The sequence below is a fragment of the Lissotriton vulgaris genome, chromosome 8 (assembly GCF_964263255.1).
Source record: "Lissotriton vulgaris chromosome 8, aLisVul1.2, whole genome shotgun sequence".
NCBI classification, from domain to species: Eukaryota; Metazoa; Chordata; class Amphibia; order Caudata; family Salamandridae; genus Lissotriton; species Lissotriton vulgaris.
Window position 1 is genome coordinate 1,243,170,331 of NC_141696.1, and position 19,192 is coordinate 1,243,189,522.

General features: G+C 47.3%; 1 protein-coding gene across 5 annotated transcripts in view; it reads left to right on the forward strand.

Annotated features, from left to right (window-relative positions):
• Positions 1 to 19,192, forward strand: part of SLC7A1 (solute carrier family 7 member 1) — a 668,243-nt gene that overhangs the window by 379,077 nt on the left and 269,974 nt on the right. For all 5 annotated transcript variants that reach the window (XM_086935153.1, XM_086935156.1, XM_086935155.1 and 2 more), the window contains one exon: positions 16,558 to 16,732. In XM_086935153.1, coding sequence (XP_086791279.1) covers positions 16,558 to 16,732 — 175 coding nt within the window. The remainder of the gene's footprint in view (positions 1 to 16,557; positions 16,733 to 19,192) is intronic.

Below are 19,192 nucleotides of genomic sequence, written 5' to 3' on the forward strand. Positions count from 1 at the left end.
CAGGAGAGGACCGAGGTACTGTCCCCACCTATCCTCTGGCCACTGGGCAGCACAAGCCATTCTTTTAAAGTTTGAAAGGAAAAAATCTGTGTCTTCACCAGATACATATTTTTGTACTACCACTGAGGGAGGGGCAGTATATCCTCGCGGTTGTCCTAATGTTTCTGCCAGCTTCCCTATGGCGGCTTCTTGGGACTGACTTTGTCCAGTGATAGTCTTATGCAGTTCCCCTCTATCAAATTCTGCAGTCTCCAAGAATTGAGCCATTATTTTCTCTAAACGTTCCTGACCTTCAGCCATTTTCTTGATTACGGCCTGCATGGCTTCCGATCCCACTTCTAACACCAAATGTCGGAGGGATGGTCGGAAGCAGAAGCGAGGAGGCCGAATGGGGTGAATATTGAGGCTTTTATTGAGTATTTAGAGTATATAGCAGGCTTGATAACACAGAAAAGGCAGTGGCAGAATGGCGTGTTTGACAATCCTGGAATCAGGTCTCCTTTCTTCAGGGCCCCAGAGATGATGTATGGTGGTCTAGTCGTCTTCTCACCCGTATGAACCAACTGTTGATAATATTGATTTACTGCCCAGGTTCATAAGGGATACTGGGTTAACCCCATCGGTTATATAAGTGGCCTGTACCACACACAGCACCCAGATCGAAGGCTAAGGTCAACACTCCGCCTCCGGGGCCCAGTCACGACCGAAAAACCACTTTGACAGCCCCGCCATCGAGACTAACTAAGCCTTCCTGTACCTCGGTACCTAGCAAGCCGCACATGTAGATTCCACCAGCTCCCTCGACACCGAAAGAAGTCTCGGCTCCGAAACCATCGACTTCTAAAGACAAGGGTACGAAGCCAGCATCCGATGCCTCGAAATAGACGAGACCAGCTTCCACTCCGAAGACAGTCTTCGGTGCCGAAACCGACCAGGCCTGATTCCGACCCGTCCAAGACCTCGAAACATCCTCGTCGTCATCATCGGCTACTTTGGCCTTAATTTTAATTTTCCGTCACAATTCCCTGAAACTTGCTCTCCTTTTATATAAAAAATTTTGTGTGGAGAGCTACTGTTTTTTATAAAAAGAAACCCTCCTTTTCACTTTTCACTTTTTTTTTTTTTTTTTTGCACCTTCCATCTGGGAGAGTCTTTCAATTTCTAGACACTGCTACCCAGACCTGAGGTTGCCTCGGGATGAGGCTGGCATATAGCACAATATTGAACACCCGATGACTATGCCATAACGCTGATAATGGGCGGACAACAGATATACACTGCATTTAATATCAAAGCGTTTATGAAGGTGCTTCAACTATAACCAATGGTTATGAAGCTACAAGTGTCCATTCTTCCATTTGATAAATCTGATTATTACTTTGGGGATTTGAATGGACCCTTTTTCCCTCCTCCCTACTGATTGATTAACCTACTTTATTGAGTAGACCCTACGCAGAGTTAAATTATGCTATTTATGTGGGTTGAATGGAGTTGGCGGAGCTTTGGGGCAGCGGGTGTGGTAAATGTTCAATTAAGTAATGTGCCTGCCTTCCACATAGACTAAAACTGAAATTTTTAGGTCGCCAAATAAAATGTAGAAAAACACAAATTTTCATTTGCAAAGGGAGATGCTTGAGGTAAAAGATACATTTTCTAAAATCAATTCTGCTTCTGTAGTCTCGATCTGCTGTTACACTACTAGGTTACGTGTGGTTTCAGAGGCTAACATGAAGGTACAGGTTAGAAATTATTCCTCTGCATTCTACATAATTGCAACTGTGTTCAAATTTAAGCCACACCTGCAGTGATAATTCCTCTTAAGGAGCCTGTATCAAGCTTGGAAAAAGCTAGCTGCTTAAGATGGGGCAGACCAATAATAAAACCTGAATGAGAATGAAAGCGAGCCTTCTGCCATAAAAAGGTCTGAGTTGGAAAATCACCTATAACGCTACACGTTATTGTCAAGTCAAGACTCCAGATTTTACAGACCTTGGATAGAGTGCTGAAAAGAAAAAAATTCTGGATCAACAATTGAGTGACAATATCGTAAATATTTCGTTAAGAAGGGTAGGAGACCGTGGTGAGCTTTAGACTGCTTCACTAGTCACCTTTTTAGTTGAGAAGGTGATGGTGCTAATTCTGACTTGTTGACTGATTGAAATGCAAGAACAGAACCAGTTCAGTGCTGTGCCTTCTATCCACATCCAGATTTATAGTCTTTTCCAGGCCATTTCATGGCTGACTGTATGATAGGTCGCAGTGAGGTAGAGACCAGCAGCAGAGTATTGCCTAACACTTCTGGTGGGCCCAATATTCAAAGATTTATCCTAACCCGTATCCAAACGCCCCCACAATTTAATGTCGTTTGAGCCTCTTTTTTTCAAAATTTCATTCGATTTCTTCATTTTTTCCTCCTTTCTTTTACTACTTGGTGGGACTTCCTCCACGGCACCAGTTAGTTTCTCTACTTCAACACCATCCTTGTTAATGATACCATGTGTTCTTCTGTAGCGGTTTTCAGTATCTTGCAATTCATTTTATTCCTCTGTTGGTGCTGGGGTAGGATACCAACATGTTTGATACTAAACATGACCGGTTTTGGTGCAGCCAATATAAAGTTCGACATCTCGTAATTGACTTGATGTCCACTATATGTATAAAATGGCTGACTGCACTTCTGAAAATCTATTCCTGGTTTTGTAGGGGGTGTCCTGCTGATGCAGGGTACCCTCACATTTCGAATCAAGCACCCTGCCTTCAGGAATGAAAGGCCTACCTTAGGAGTGACTTATAGGTTTTAAGTGCTGTGACCTCAGATGTAAGGAAACCGATCTGTGGTGAGTGGCGCTAGCACCGGCTCACACAGGCTGCAATGGCAGGCCTGTGGTCACAATTTGATTGGACTCCCACAGGTGGCACAATACATGCTGCAATCTATGGAAGACCCTTGATGTACCTATGCCCTGGGTACCCAAGTACCATATAGTAGGGACTTAAAAGGCTACACCAGCAGCCAATTAGGATGGTACCATCCTAATTGGCTGCTGGTGTACCCTTCTAAGTACACCAGCTTATATGGTTGACTAAGACCACTAAAATCACCGTGAGGGTTGTCTGTATTCGTGCAGGGTTCTTCACTTAAATACGTGTGCACCATAGACTAAGCCAGCCTTCTACAAAAAGTGCACGCACCTTGACTCAAGTCTTGGTGCTGCACATTTAGATTGCTAACAGCTAGTGCTGTATTCACATTATGAACAACAGAAGTGGCCTTTAAGTTCCTTATTGTATTGTATTGTATTGTAGCAGTTTTTATTGAGCGCGATTGCTGCCCGCAGGCGTCCAAGCGCTGGGTAGAGGGAAAGTGACTGAGGGAGCTTAAGGTGTATAGGATTGAGAAAACAGCAGTGTTTTTAAGTTTTTCCGGAATGCAAGTAGGTCAGGGTTGGAGCGGAGTTTGATGGGAAGGGCATTCCAAAGCCTAGCGGTGTTCACGGAAAACATCCTGCCTCCAGATCTAGCTCGCTTCACCCTAGGCACAACGGCCAGGAAAGCCTCTGAAGACCGAAGGTTCCTTTTAGGGTGGTAGGGGGTGACCAGGCCGGTGTTTATGGCTGGTCCCGTCTTCCAAAAGGTGCGATGTGCCAGGCATAGCGCCTTGAAGGACACTCTCTGCTTCACTGGCAGCCAGTGGAGACTCTTCAGAGCAGGTCTGGCCGACTGGGTCCGAGGGATTTTCAGTAAAGTGCGTGCTGCACAATTCTGAACAATTTGCAGTTTCCTGAGGGTCATCTCCGGGGCCCCTAGGTATAAAGCATTATTTGAGTCCAGGCGGGATTGAATCAGACCTTGGACTGCCACCTTTTTTGCCTCTAGGGGAAGTAACGGGAGCACCTTCCTCAGAGTTCTGAGAAGGCCAAAGCAGGTGGCAGACAGTTTTTTGGCCTGGGTGGAGAAGGAAAGTGTATCATCTAGCCATACTCCTAGGCTTTTGACACTTTCTTTATGAGTGGGCGGGGGACCCAGAGCACTGGGCCATAGGGACGTGAAAGACATAGGAGAGGTTGGGCCCAGGAGCATGAGCTCCGTCTTATCTCCGTTCAGCTTGAGGGAGGAGTTGGTCATCCAGCCCTTCACGTCCACTAGGCAGTTTAACAGGTCTGCTGGGGAGTGAGTGTTGTTCTTCGTTGCCAGCGAGACCACAAGCTGGGTGTCGTCGGCATACGACACGATTTTAATGCCGTATGGTTCTACAACACCCGCCAGCGGCCTCATGTAGACGTTGAACAATACAGGGCTCAGGGAAGAGCCCTGTGGCACTCCGCAGCTCAAGAGTTTCCTGGAGGACACCGTCTTTCCATCAAAGATCTGAAATGACCTCCCAGACAGAAAGGACTCGAACCACCTTAAAGCGTCACCTGAAACTCCGATGTTATGGAGACGGTCTAGCAAGGTGGTATAGCTGACCGTATCGAAGGCGGCACTTAGATCAAGGAGGATCACTGCCACCGATCCTCCCTGGTCTAGTATCCTTCTAGTTTCTTCGGTGACTGCTAACAAGGCGGTTTCGGTACCATGTTTCGGTCTAAAGCCTGTCTGGGAAGTATGTAGTAGAGAGTGGTCCTCCAGGAACTGGACCAGCTGCGCGTTTATGTGTTTCTCCAGTACCTTGCTCACCCATGGGAGAAGTGAAATGGGGCGGTAACTGGAGTGGTCGTCTGGGTCTAGGCTGGGTTTTTTTAATAGTGCCCGCACCATGGCCTGTTTCCAAGCCATGGGGACTGAACAAGCAGATATGGAGGTATTAAGGAGGTCTAGAATTGCGGGCAGGGTGGTTTTGCTGGCTCGCATAAGGATCTCTGGGGGGGCAGGATCACAGGGGGAGCCTGACTTAACTTGTTGAGCCACCTTGCTTAAAGTGTCCAGGTCCAGAGGATGGAAGTGCTCAAGGGAGGGCTGGTCTGGGCGAGAGAGTGGTCTAAGGGGATGTGAGTTGCTCGAGTCCGGGGATGTGGCTGCAATAGGGAAGGTAGAGTAAATTTTTTGAACCTTTTCGTGGAAAAATTCCGCGAGCTCGTTGCATTGAGCCTGGGTTTTAGTAGGTGTAGGGGCCGTATTGACATGAGAGCACTGTTTTATTATATGAAAGATTTCTTTTGGCTTGGATTTTGCTTCTAATATTTTCTCGGAGTAGTGGGTTGCCTGGGCTGACCTGATTGCTTCTTTGTAGGTTCTGATCGCCTCTTTATAGGCAGCCTTCTTGTCTGGGAGGAAGTCTAAGCGCCATGCTCTCTCACGTTGTCTGCAAATACGTTTTAATTGTTTTAGAGAGTCAGAAAACCAGGGGGCGGATCTCTGTACTCTCTTCGCAGAGGCTCTACGGTACGGAAGAATCGCGTCTAGCGAATGAGTGATCCAGCTCTCATAGTGGGTGTTTGCCACGTTAGGGTCTGGACAGGGTAGTGGGCGAGTGGAGTTTAGGTTGTTCATCCAGATCTCTAGTGGGAGTTTTGACCAGTTCCTCCTAGTGGTGGTTTGGGGAGGTGGCTGGGAGATCTTTTGTTTTTCCCAAGAAAAAGGAATTAAGAAATGGTCTGTCCATGGAAGGGGGATGGGTGGATCTACAGTTAGATTCCGACAATTACTGAATATAGGGTCAAGTAAATTCCCTTTTTCATGGGTCGGGGCAGCGACCAGTTGGAGCAGTTGAAGGGCTTCCAGGTCCTCTTGTAGTTCTTGGGCAGTGTGGTCGGAGGGGGAGTTAAAATGAAGGTTAAAATCACCCAAAATTGTATGGTTGGCAGAGGAAAGGATTCTTTGCGCTGTGATTTCTGGCAGAGACCTGTGAAATTCTTTTGCAGGCTCGGGGGGGCGGTAGATTAGGGTGCCAGAAAAAGTGCTGTTAGCATGGAACTCTATGCAGAATTCTGCACTCTCGCACTCAGGGATGGTTCCTGCTGTAAAACGGCATCGGTACTGGTCTTTCAAGATGATCGCCAGACCTCCGCCTCTCCCTAGCGGTCTATCAGCTCTGAGGATGTAGTATCCTACGGATAGGGCTTTTACCACGTCTGGCTCGGAGTGGGCAGTAAGCCACGTTTCTGTTAGAAATACCGCATCAGCTCTTTCCTCCTCCAACAGCATGGAGATCTGTGTGCTGTGTTTAGGTAGGGAGCGGCAGTTGAGCACGTACATACGGTACGTTTGAGCCGTGGTCGAGGGGGTTTCGTAAAAAGAGTGTTTGCACCCTGAACATCGGGCAGGTAGCTCTGTAGGCTTAAAGATATGAGGGCACTGGGGAGTGATAGTCCTGCCTATGCTATGTAGGGTCATAGAGCTGTAGGTTCTGCACTGGATAGGGCAGGAGCCAGGGGTCGTGGCCCCGGGTCCCGGCTGGTCGCGGACGGGCGCAGACGGGCTTGCCTTAGGCGCGCCTTCGGCGCGCAAACGGCGCTCCCGCTGCGCTCGTCCGCTGCGCTTCCTGTAGATGCACATATTTGACCAGCGGGGGGTGTGTGGCCTAAGTGGGCGTGGTCAGCGTGCACGCCTCGTCTGATGGCGGCCGCTGGGGCTGATGAGGAGCGTCAACAGCGTTTTAGAGCAGCTGTGCGCTAATTTCCATCAAGTCCTGGCGTTGGTGCAGTTTAAAAACAGCACGTTAAGTGACACCACACAATTATAAAAAGGTGAGCTTTGTATTTTAAAAACAAGTATTTTAACGATGTTTTGCACGAAATGGGTTTGCCAGTTTTGTTTTTGATATTACGTGGTTTATGGACTTGTGACCAGGGTAAGCCACTTCCTGTGAGCACTGTTTTAGTGTATTTTGCCAACCACCATTGTCTACCTTTTAAGATGAGGCTCGCATCTTTGGAGCTAGGGCTCCTAGTAGCTCTCAGAATACTTGGGTTGACGTTGGTGGTGCCCCTACCCTCCTATGGCACCACAGGAATTAAAATCCAATGTTTGCACCTGTAATTCGGCTTCTTTGACAGAGGCAGAATTTTACAATTTTAGAAGTATAGCAGGAAAAATTCAGGATTCAGTTTCTGCGATTACACATTCAAAAACTTAGCTCATGTGATCTGTTTGTTGTCCTTTCTTTGCAACTGACCTTAAAACTATTACTTCCATCATTTTGCAGACTTGGTCTCCAGTAATGCACTTAAACAGTCAAGCTGTGTCAATAGCCATGACGGAGGCCTTTTATGTGGCTATGTAAAATGTATGAAGGTCTTTTCATTGGAACTGGCCTGGAAATTGTGACGTCACATGCACCAACACTGTCTTGGTCTTTCTTCAATTAATATGATAAAATCAGTATTTAGGCAATATTTCTACAAATCAACATAAATTACCAACCACAGACCTAGCTGAATGAACCCATTGATACACTTTAATTAACTGTAGAAGTTTATTTAATTTAATAACCTCCACTTTGCAGGTTTTTCTGGAGTGCCTCAGAGGTTCTAGGGCATTCCTTTCCAGGAGAATGTTTAAAACTGAAGACTCATGCACACAGTTTGACAATTGCAGTGCTATTGACAATCACAACATTTCAATTAATCTTTATATGTTTCAGTGAAGATCATTGGGATGTTTTGAAAGGCTTTATAGACCATTACATGGTGAGCTGTGAGTCATTACATGCCTTAATTCGTATCATTGTAAGATGGTACCATCTTTAGTGATTGTAAAAGTCTTGCATTGCTTTATTACGCCATAGTTATGCTTTTAATAATTTGGTACAAAATACACATTTTGCCTAGACCACTCTTTTTAACACAAACACAGTTATTGAAGGTCAAGAATATTTTTTATTTAATTCTGACCAGGTATTTATATTTTATACCTTTTGACTTTCTTTTTTATTTTAAAGATTTTTTGTACAATGATCAGCAAAAGCAGGACAAACTGTACACATCTACAATACTAAACCAGTTCCTGGAATCTCATCAGGGCCTTTTTTTTTTCTTTTGTCAAGTTTAACCGATGGATCGTGAAAAGACTGTCTTATTATGATCTTGGGTGTTCTTTCATTCATAAGCGATCAAAAGCGTTCTGGAGGTGTGCGGAGGGCAGGGCTTGTTATGCGTATGTATCCGGTTTCTTTTTAATTCATTTGCGTTAGCCAATGTCTTTGCTCGACACATTCGAGAAGCACTGTCGCATATTAGGAAGTTCTAAAAAGAGGGGGCTGGATGCCTCAGTTATTAATGTGATGCCTCTAAGCTGCACGCGTTACCATTCTGTTCCTCGAGTCTCTCGGAAGAATAATCCAAGTAACTGTCGATCTCATCAAAGATCACATTGGCTTTTCACGATCCATCGTTTAAACTTGACAAAATAAAAAAAAGGCCCTAATGAGATTCCAGGATCTGGTTTCCTGGTTTCGAAACGCGTCGGCACATTGGGAGGCACACTTGGAGGACTAACTGGTTTATATTAGCTACCCACCAGTATTAGTTAGCTTAAGACGTCATTAAATAGTTCTATCGATTGGACTGTATTCCTCCTGTCCTTCCTTTTTTTACCTTCTCCCTTTTTTGATTCTGTCTTTCATTGATTGAAATCAAATTTATATCAATTTATTATGTGTTTTGTCGTGATGTTGTTGATTTGATTTATTTTTTTAAATATTGTTATGTTTTGTTTATAAGTCGCTATGTTTAGTATTGTAAATATGTGTCCTGCTTTTGCTAATCATTGTACAAAAAATCTTTAAAATTAAAAAGAAAGTCAAAGGTATAAAATATAAATACCTGGTCAGAATTCAATAAAAAATATTCTTGCCCTTCAATAACTGTGTTTGTGTTAAAAAGAGTGGTCGAGGCAAATTGTGTATTTTGTATTTATAAAAGGTCCAGCCTATTCCACGTCCAAATACGGACCTAACTCCTTTGGGTTACAAATTTAATAATTTGGTGACACGGGAGGAGCTTCGCTGCCAACCAAGATGGCCGCGTGAGCTCGGAGCTCCGAAGACCTCCCGATCTCCCGCAATAATCCTGCTGTCTATCCTGTCCCACGATGGTGGGTATCGGTTGCTGAGCCGGGCCCGATGCGGCACCCGCAATCGGATTGAAAATCGGACACTCCTGACTCGAGTTGTGTCGATGTTCCCGGAGGCGCCTCAGCGTAGTTGATGCCTGGGTGGCTTGCAGCGGTGTCCCCACGGAGCTCCTCCTGGCCAGCGGCCCTCACGCCCGAGGGACGTTCCTGAGTGCCGATCGCCTTGCTGGCGGCTTTCGATTCTGAACACTGCACTTTGCCTTGTGTGCATCGGGAGAACTCAGCTGGACTTCTTCGCCCCTGGTGTCCCATCCCCCCCTGTCCCGTGGTTGCCAACATGGCGGGCAAGGGTGGCTCGGATGTGGGCAAGACGCAACGGCTCAATCGGAGGCCGACCCAATCCCAGTCTACTATTCCCGAGCGCTTTTCCCAGTCTAAGGGATCGCCGGTGCAGGCGGTACATTCAAAAGACCCGAGACGGGATGAATCACCGGACGACTCCGACATAACGCTCAGGGACGTCATGGGAGCGATATCGGGGGTGAAGATGGAGATGCACTCGCTTCGTGAGGAGCTGTCCAGCAAGGTCGATTCCCTGAAAATCGACCTGAACCTTATCAGGACGGACCTTGGGAAGACAAACGACCGGGTAAAATCTTTGGACCTCAAAACTTCCAGCCTGGTCACGGATGTCTCGGACATACAGACGGAGGTGCGCGCCTTGAAACAGGCTAATGGCGTACTGGCGCGACGGCTGGACGAGTTCGAAGGCCGCGCGCGTCGCCAGAACGTCCGTATCACCGGAGTGCCGGAGAAAGCCGAGGAGGACTCTGCTGAACTTTTTGTGGAAGATTTGGTGGTCAAGAACTTACAACCGGGAGGCCTGAGTAAGTTCTTCTCGGTGGAGAGGGCCCACAGGATTCCCGGTGGGCCGCCCAAGTCGGGTGCGACCCCGCGCCCCATCATTGCGCGGCTGCTTAACTATAGAGACAGGGATGCTATCCTACAGGCATCGAGGACGATGGGCCCGCTCCACTTCCAGAACTCAGAAGTGAACTTTTTTCCGGACTTCACTCAGGCTGTTCAGAAACAGCGGCAGAGCTTCGCAGGAGTGAAACGGAGACTCAGGGACATGGGCCTGCGGTACTCTATGCTGTACCCTGCTAAGCTTCGCGTTGAGCGCGACCACCGGACCTTCTTTTTTGAATTCCCTGAGGATGCGGGACACTGGCTCGACACCCTGCCCCAGGAACGACCTGGAGCTACCGACCAGACGGAGGACGCCACCGGAGGTGCTGCTGCACAGGAGTGACTTTCTGCTCATTTGTCTCCCGAGACGCGGGACGCCGTGAGGTGCTTCGACTTTTGACAATTGTTGTACATATTGACTCATTCTGCTATTGATATGGGGGGTGACGGGAGGGGATGGGATGCCTCCTTTCTCCTTCGTGGACTTTCTGTAGGTTAGTTTTGGGGGCGACAGGCACACTGCTAGTTGGGGTGGATCTTAATTTGATGCAGGGGTGCAGGGTGGGGGGTAGTTGGGATGTGTGGTCTTGTTTTTTCTCCATTTTCCTTTCTTGGCTGAGGTATTCCTACTGTGTAGTATTGTTGCACTGGGTACTGAAATGGGGGGTTGGGGGAGGGTCGCGAATGGTCCTTGACGATGGGGGGTAAACTGCTTCATTTGCTTAGCTGGAATGTTAACGGGTTGGGGGATCGTATCAAGAGAGGTGTAGTGTTGCAAATGCTTAAACGGTGTTCTCCTGATGTAGTACTATTGCAAGAGACCCACTTGGTGGGTCACGCATGCAAGGCCCTGGACAGACGGGGTTACAAAATGGTGGCTCACGCAGGTTTCTCCTCGGGCTCCAGGGGGGTGGGCATCATGGTACGTGCGTCCCTCCCGTTGGAGGTGGAGTCTGTGCTGACTGATGATAGAGGCAGATATGTGGCTTTGGTGGGTAGGTGGGAGGGCCGCACGCTGGTTTTGGTTTCGGTTTACGTCCCCCCGGGGTTGCAGGAGACTACGTTCAGGGATTTGGGAGGCGCCATTTTAGGACTCCCCGAAGGCCTGGTGCTGGTGGGTGGGGACTTCAATTGTGTTGTCTCAGGGGAACTGGACCGCTTTCCTCCCAGGGATCTTCGCCCTTCCCAATCCTGGATGTCTGATTTTGTATGTTCCATGGGGATGGTTGACTGTTGGCGTCTGCTCCACCCTACACAGCGACAGTACTCCTTTCTCTCGGGCGCACATGGTAGCTTCTCCAGGTTGGACTACGTCCTGGCGCCGGCGGCCCAGGCGCAGTCCGTTTCCTCCGCACGCCTCCTGGCCCGAGGTATTTCAGATCACTCTCCGGTCTGGATCTCCCTCGACTTCCAGATTCCGGCATCCTCGCGGGTCGCCCCTATTAACCCGTGGTACTTTCGCGATCCGAAAACCCGTTCTCTCCTGGTCAAGGCTATGGATCGATATTTCGTGGAGAACACTGGATCTGTGACTTCGGCCGTCTCCTTGTGGGAGGCCTTTAAAACCGTGCTTCGTGGTGAGGCTTTCTCACTGATTGCTGAAGCGCGCCGCCGCCGCGATGAAAACGTGGTAAGGTTGGAATCTGAGCTCGCGGACCTTAGTGCCCAGCTGGAGCTTGGCTCGTCGCCTGAATTGGTCCATGCCCTCTCTCTTAAGCAGTCTGAACTTCGGGCCACCGCTACTGATGCAGCAAAGGCCTTGAGCAGGGAACAGCAGGGACGGATTTATGATGCCGGCGATAAGGCTGGTAAGCTCTTGGCCTGGCTCGATAAGCGGGCATTGGCGTCTCGGGTAGTCCCGGAATTAGTGGGTGCGGACGGCATAACCTTGACGGACCCGGCGGCTATAGCTGAGTCCTTCGCTGACTATTTTGAGCGGGTGTATACCTCCGCAACCTCTCTCCCGGTGTCCGCGTCAGTCGCCTACTTGGACGATATTGACCTTCCTTGCTTATCTGACCCTGAACGGGAGGATATGGACCGAGACCTGTCGGACGATGAGATCGCCCTGGCGATTCGCTCGCTGCGATCGGGTAAAGCACCGGGCCCGAATGGAATCCCGGTGGAACTGTATAAGCTCAGGGCTGACGCGCTGGCTGCACCGTTGCGTAAGATGTTTCTTGAGGCCCGTGTGCAGGGAGAACTTCCACCCGACCAGAGGCTAGCCACCATAGTGGTAATCCACAAGGAAGGTAAGCCGCGGGACCTGCCCCGATCGTACAGACCCATTTCATTGTTGAACGCTGAACCCAAGATCTTGGCTAAAGTGTTGGCCAACCGGCTGGTGGGCGTGATCTCGGACTTGGTGCACCCTGACCAGTCCGGGTTCATCCCGCACCGGAACACGGCGCTTAACCTGAGGAGGCTCCACGCAGCTTTGGCACGTGCCCACTTGCTTCGCGATCCGGCGGTGGTGGCTTCCCTTGACGCTACTATGGCCTTTGACTCCCTCGAATGGGATTACTTGTGGGCAGTCCTAGCTAAGCTGGGCTTCGGGCCTTCATACATTGGATGGGTCCGACTGCTGTACTCTGCTCCGCTGGCCAACGTGGCCGTCAACGGCAGACTTTCGGCATCTTTTGCGCTACACAGAGGTACCAGACAAGGCTGCCCGCTCTCTCCACTTCTGTTTGCGCTGGCACTGGAACCCCTGGCGGCTAAGATTAGAATGCACCCAGATGTTTCCGGGATTGCGTGGTCGCCTGGCTTTGAGGATCGAGTGTCGCTGTACGCGGACGACATCCTCCTTTACCTTACCTCTCCTTGTCGATCGCTTATTGTGGTTTTTGACCTGCTGGGAGTCTTCGGGTCGTTTTCGGGGTTGGTCATCAACTGGTCCAAATCCTACCTATACACGATATGTGGGGACACCCCGCGCCTCCCCCGTGGGTGCTCAATCCAGGTGGCCGAGCAGGGCTTCCGGTACTTGGGCATCTACGTGTCGCTTGACCCCCGGGCCCGATACGCGCGCAACCTCCTGCCACCGCTGGAGCGCCTACGGAGAGATGTTGCATTGTGGAAGAAACTGCCCATCTCTTTGATGGGCAGGGCAGCCCTGTTTAAGATGATGGCGCTACCCCGCTTCCTGTACGCCCTGCAGAATTCACAGGACCCGATCCCTGCTAAGTACTTCGGCGAGATTGAATCCTTGCAACGGGCACTGCTGTGGGACGGTCGGCCGAGAATATCGTTGTCTAAATTGACCATCCCTAGCTACGACGGTGGCATTGCGCTGCCGGATATGCGGAGGTACTATTGGGCGTCCCAGCTCGCGGCGGTCAACCACGGCTTCTATGGTCCGGCGGTTAGTCCGGGCTACGCTATGGACCGGTGGTTAGTGGGCGATGGCAACTACTATAGGGCTCTTTACTCCAAGTCACTGGATCATCGGTTGACGGGCCCCGCCAATAACATGGTGCACGTGTGGCGTACGGTGACAGACACTCTCGGTTGGAAGGATAGGGTCACACTAGCCACTCCCCTGTACGATTCCGACGTGCTGGGGAAGCTGTGGAAGACCAAAGGCTTTGATCGGTGGGACACCATCGGTATATCTAAAGTTGGTGACATGGTAGTGCGGGGCGGCATTAAAACATTTGCTTCGCTGCAGCAGGAGTACCAGCTGGCGCCGACGGAATTTTTCCGGCACGCCCAGCTAAGCCATGCCCTCTCCCCTCACGTCGCAAACGGCGAAGCCATCCCCGAGTCTTCGCCCCTGGAGGATCGGGTGCTGGACGGCCACATGCCAGACGGCGCCATTTCCCTGACTTATAAGAAGCTGATCAACGTGAGGGTGGATTTGCTTGAGCGATTGCGGACGCACTGGGTGAATGATGGTATAGAGATGGATGACGAGGAATGGCAGTCGGCGGCTTCGTCCCCCAGGGAGGTGGCAATATCGGCGCGGTTCCGCTTGGTCCAGCTGAAAATTCTCCACAGGGTGTATGTTACCGGCCCCAGGCTCATCCACATGGGGCTTTCTACGGATGGCCTGTGTCGGCGGGGTTGCGGTTCACTCGCCACCTTCCTACACATTATCTGGGAGTGTCCCGGTGTGGCCCGGTACTGGATGCGTGTGCATGAGGTGATGGAGGAGGTGACGGGCGTGGCCCTGCCAGCAGAGGCGCGACGTTGCCTCCTCAACGTATGGTGCCCGAATGACTACAGTGTGGCCCAAACCCGGTGGGTGACTTTGGGGAATATGGTGGCCAAGAGGGACATTGCCCAGAAGTGGGGCGCGCCTGCTCCCCCGTCCCTCAGTCGTTGGATGGAAGGTATGGACTGGTGTATGGTGAGAGAGAAGACGGTGTATGTTACCAGGGGCAAGCCGAAAATGTGGAGGGCCGTGTGGGGAGCCTGGAACTCTTATCGGGGTGACTTGTGTGAACCCCCGCTTGAGCCTGAGGTGGACGCCTCACCCTCCCCTTAGAGAACTACCCTTCCCGTACTTCTGGCTGTGACATCCTGTACCGTTTACCCCCCCAGCTCATCGTGTTACATCTTGTGCTGATCTGGATGTGTGGCCCCTGACCCCCCCCCCCCAAAGTGCCCTCACGTTAGGTCTGTGCTGTCCTCGGCCATTTCTCTCTTTCTTTCTCTGTTCCTTACCTATTGATGCTTCGGCACCTAGTTCTTTAGTGGCCTCTTGGGGCCCTACTCCTCTAAGTTTATTTAATAGTTCTCTATTACAAAATTAAACCTGATTAATCCTATGTGCTGTTTTGTACATGACTTATATGCCACTTCAATGCTGCCTGGCCTCCGGGATGTATGGCTGAATAGCGGTGTACTTTGTTGGTCAATAAAGGTTTTTCAAAAAAAAAAAAAAAAAAAAAAAAAAAATAATAATTTGGTGACACCTCAAAGCCAGTATGTCTGCCTTTTGATAACTACAGCCCATTGTGTTGTGCCTAATATAGATGGGCGGGTTCAGGGCTTACTATGGGTGTGAGGTGTACAATGGGTATATCCACCTGCCATCATGAATATATATCTGTAAATTAATGTGTAGATTTGTGTCGTGTGTGTATGTGTGTGTGTGTGTGTGTGTAATAGTTTTCCTTTTAACAAGTAAATGCACCACGTTGACGTGATTTATCAGGTGTTATTTGTTACGCGCCTATGGACTGGGGCACTAGTCCAGTGCTACAGTGGGCTACTTGGCTCCCAGTAGACCGAAGGTTGCAGACTTATTACTTGTGAAGGACCACACCCTTCACGACTAATAACCCACTTTCTCACAAGTTGACATTGTAAAATAGCAAACATGGGGAAGTGATTCTGGACCTCGGAGAACTCTTGATTAAAACTGAATGATTGGAAGCTAAGGAGTAAAATGTGAAAATGGCTATCAATACAGTTGCAAGTTGCAGCAGTGTAGAATAAATGCAGAGTAGCCAAATTCAGAATGACTTGGATCGACCCGTGGTAGTGGTAAACCTAGGCAAATGAGAGAAAGAATGATGTAAAACTTTCTGGCACAAAGTTTAGTTGTGTTTTATTTTCTGGTGAGGTTTTTGTACCCGATTTACATGTAAGGAGGGGTGGGTGGTGGATCTTGGATAATAATGCAAGCAAATGATATTCGTGCTCATTTAAATGTGTTGCTGCCACATTTCCAAGAGCCCAGAATTGGCCGACTTATGGAAACCTGATCTTCTCATTGGTGCCATTGTCTCTAACGCACTACAAGGCATTCTAAATGTATTGCGAAAGTATAAAAACATCAAACCTATGTTGAAGAGCTCAGAAAAAAACCTAACTAACAGAGCGTGGGTGGTGCCATATTCAGCTCTGACCTATCTTGAAAGATACCAGCTTTGAGACGGATCCATGGCACCACCTTCTGGTGCTGGAGTTATTTCAGCTTGAATGACTAGATTCATGTGGTGAGCAATCTGCAGGGAGGCAGAGTATCTGAAGAAAGATCGATACCAGGTAAGCAACTTGTATTCAGGCCTCCCAACGCATCTAGTGCCCAGTTGCAATTGAATATTAATGGAAATCCCACTGCAAACAACTGTATTACATTTCGGAAAGTATAGCAATCCTGCACATGTAGTCTTACGCTGAAAAACTTTTCTTTTTGAAAACCTATTCTCTTATTCGGGTTTGTGAATTTTCTTCACATTTTTCCAAAGTGTCTCGAAATATGCAAAATGTAAAAAGAATTAATCTCAAAAAGAGACTCCACTTTGTCTACATTCTCAACAGATCAGTGGCTTTTGCTATTTGAAGAAAATGGTCATCCTGAGGGGGATAGCCCTCTCACCCATATTGAATGCTGAAGAAAAAAAGCACCTATTATGAAAACCCCATGAAACAAATGTGTGATATTTGCCTTTCTTGTGTAAACTGTTCCCATCTGGCTTTCTGTTGAGTTGTGTTGGTTTTGGCTAACCTGAGTAAGTCACATTGTGGTGAAGCGATGAATGATTGAAATGGGATGCCTCAGTTTGTTATTGTGACTGCACCACCTAGTGTGCAAATTTGATCTTTTAATTTTTTTCCCTGCAGGGCTCTTAACTTTCGGTGTGAAGGAATCTGCTATGGTGAATAAAGTGTTCACATGTGTCAATGTGCTGGTGCTGGGCTTTGTAATGGTATCTGGCTTTGTGAAGGGGAACGTCAAAAACTGGCAGCTAACAGAGGAAGACATAATCAACCGCACCAACGCCTCCCATTCAGTCAAGTATGCTGTCCTGTCCTTTATTCTAACAACTTTCTTTCACGATAGAGATAATAATTTTCTGTTTAACACAATTCACTGCTATTCTGCCTGATTATATTGCAATATTGTACTGTGAGAAGTGGCTTTCATATCTGGCGTGACACCAAGCTTGTGTCAGATGATTTTATTGTGACAAAGAAAGAAAGGTACTGCAAACATTCCACTCCTCTGTCCCAAACCCTAATTATGTCCCCAACTGTCTGGAAAGTCTTCAAAGCAGGATAGTTTGCTTGCAGAATGTACAGACTGTGTTTTGCGATGGTGACTATTTGTTCCGTCACACGTTCCGTAAACTATACTGTGTAGGCTCATACCTCAGCCTCTCATTCATATTCATCCTAATAGATAACCGTAAACAACTGCTACTCCTGGGAAGTAAAGATGTGTATGGTTGACAAGCCAAAGGTACAAAGCCCAGGCTGGCATCCCACACCAGAATACCGTTAGCTGTCACACTAAAGAGCATTTATTCACCAAAGTTCTAACATTCTAAAAAAAATATTGGAAGGACATACTAGGGTGGTGTCACCGTGGGGAAAATGGGAACATAGAAAACCAAGTTCTTCCCCTGAAACACAACATAACACAAAATCAAACATAAAAGAAGCCATTTGGAATGAAAGCAAACTGTATATGGGACAGTAACATTCTGAAGGACTCAGCAGTTTTGAAAACCAGCTTTTGGCAAGCCAAATGCTGGTCCATTGCACTGGCTACATGAGAGCACTGCATGGGAACACTGACTGTCTTTAGATGGCCATCATTGATCGAGCACACATCTCATTCTCTAACCAAATGGTCTGCTTCCTCATCCACATCAGGTTGGTTGTATGGCAGAACAGCGCATGCCTATACAACGCGGCCATTACAAGGATTTACCACGAAAATCACACACACACACATATATATATATATATATATATATATATATATATATATATATATCTCAAACACAAGCTCCTCCTCAGAATCTCACAGCGCCACAGCCGCAGCGCCAGCAAACGAGGGAGACGGACCACAGGAATCAGTAAAGGTAGTTTTATTCACAGCAACAAAACAGAGAACAGCTACGCGTTTCAGACTACACGCCCTTGTTCACGCTGTAACGTTGCCACAAAAGACATTTTTTTTTATATTTGCTTGATCATGTACACACCCAATTCTAGTGACATCATAAACCATGTGATTAAAAATAAAAAAGTGAAGAAATACTATGACTTGTAGTTTTGAGTGACAGATCAATCTTAAATAGGTTTATAGTATATCACAGGATAAATCCTAATATAACCACATCCAAAACAATATTGGTGAACCATTATGTTGAAATAATATTTAGAAAGTAATGGCATCTTATAATAACCGTAAAAATACAGTTTAGTGGATGTACATTAACATCTAGGACCAGCTGGCCTCCCATGTTCATATCATATGGTTGATCAACAATAAGGGTCAGCATGTGCAAAAGTACAAGTAAGCAGCAAAGAAGTGCAGAATAAGTGTAATAAATTTTGTGCAACTATATGTGCCAAATCCGCGGCAGGAAATTACAGTACTAATGAGATTTTAAGAGACAATATCATATTTACATATATATTTAGAATTTGTCAAATCCTTGAGGTGCAACCTCCAAAAAATATAAAATATATTTGTCATATATCCCTTAAAAACAATTAGTATCAAAAAGTGCATAGAAAATTGTTAAAAAGTATCAACATGTATCAAAAAGCTAAAAACCCATAACCTAAAAGCATTTGTAAATATACATATAAATAAATATATTTACACACCAAGTACTTGACAAACATCTTACATATGTACAAATATGGTGTATATACATGTAATAGAACAATGCAATACCATAAATATTTTCTTCAAAGAATAGTTTAGTCATCATACTGAATTTTGGATTAAATAGAGAATTACAAAGATACAAAAGTACCACAATATAAAAATACCAAAGTGCAAAAGTACAATAGAATAGTTGTTTGCTAATGGATTTCAGACAGAATGTTAGAATAGAGCTGGCCGTAAAGTTAATCGTAAGTCCTCTGACTTGCTCAACCTGCAATAGGGAACCTAACTGACAGGGAGTGTAAGATATTAAGTGCAGAGGATAAAAAGAAAAGCAATATATCCAGTTTTTACAGAAAGTGATGTAATTCATCTAAGTTATTAAGTCCATTGGGCCATCGGCTATCAAATTCAAGTATCATTTTCGTTTCAAGTTGTCTTAACTTTTCTCGGTCACCTCCTCTTTTCAATGGCAATATGGCCCCCACTACAAAATATTTCAAGCAAGACAAGTCATTGTTATGAACTCTTCTGAAGTGGCGGGCAACCGGATAGGACGGATCATTATGTAGAATTGCCCGAAGATGTTGTAATATCCTGACATGCACCTGGAGTTTGGTACTGCCCATA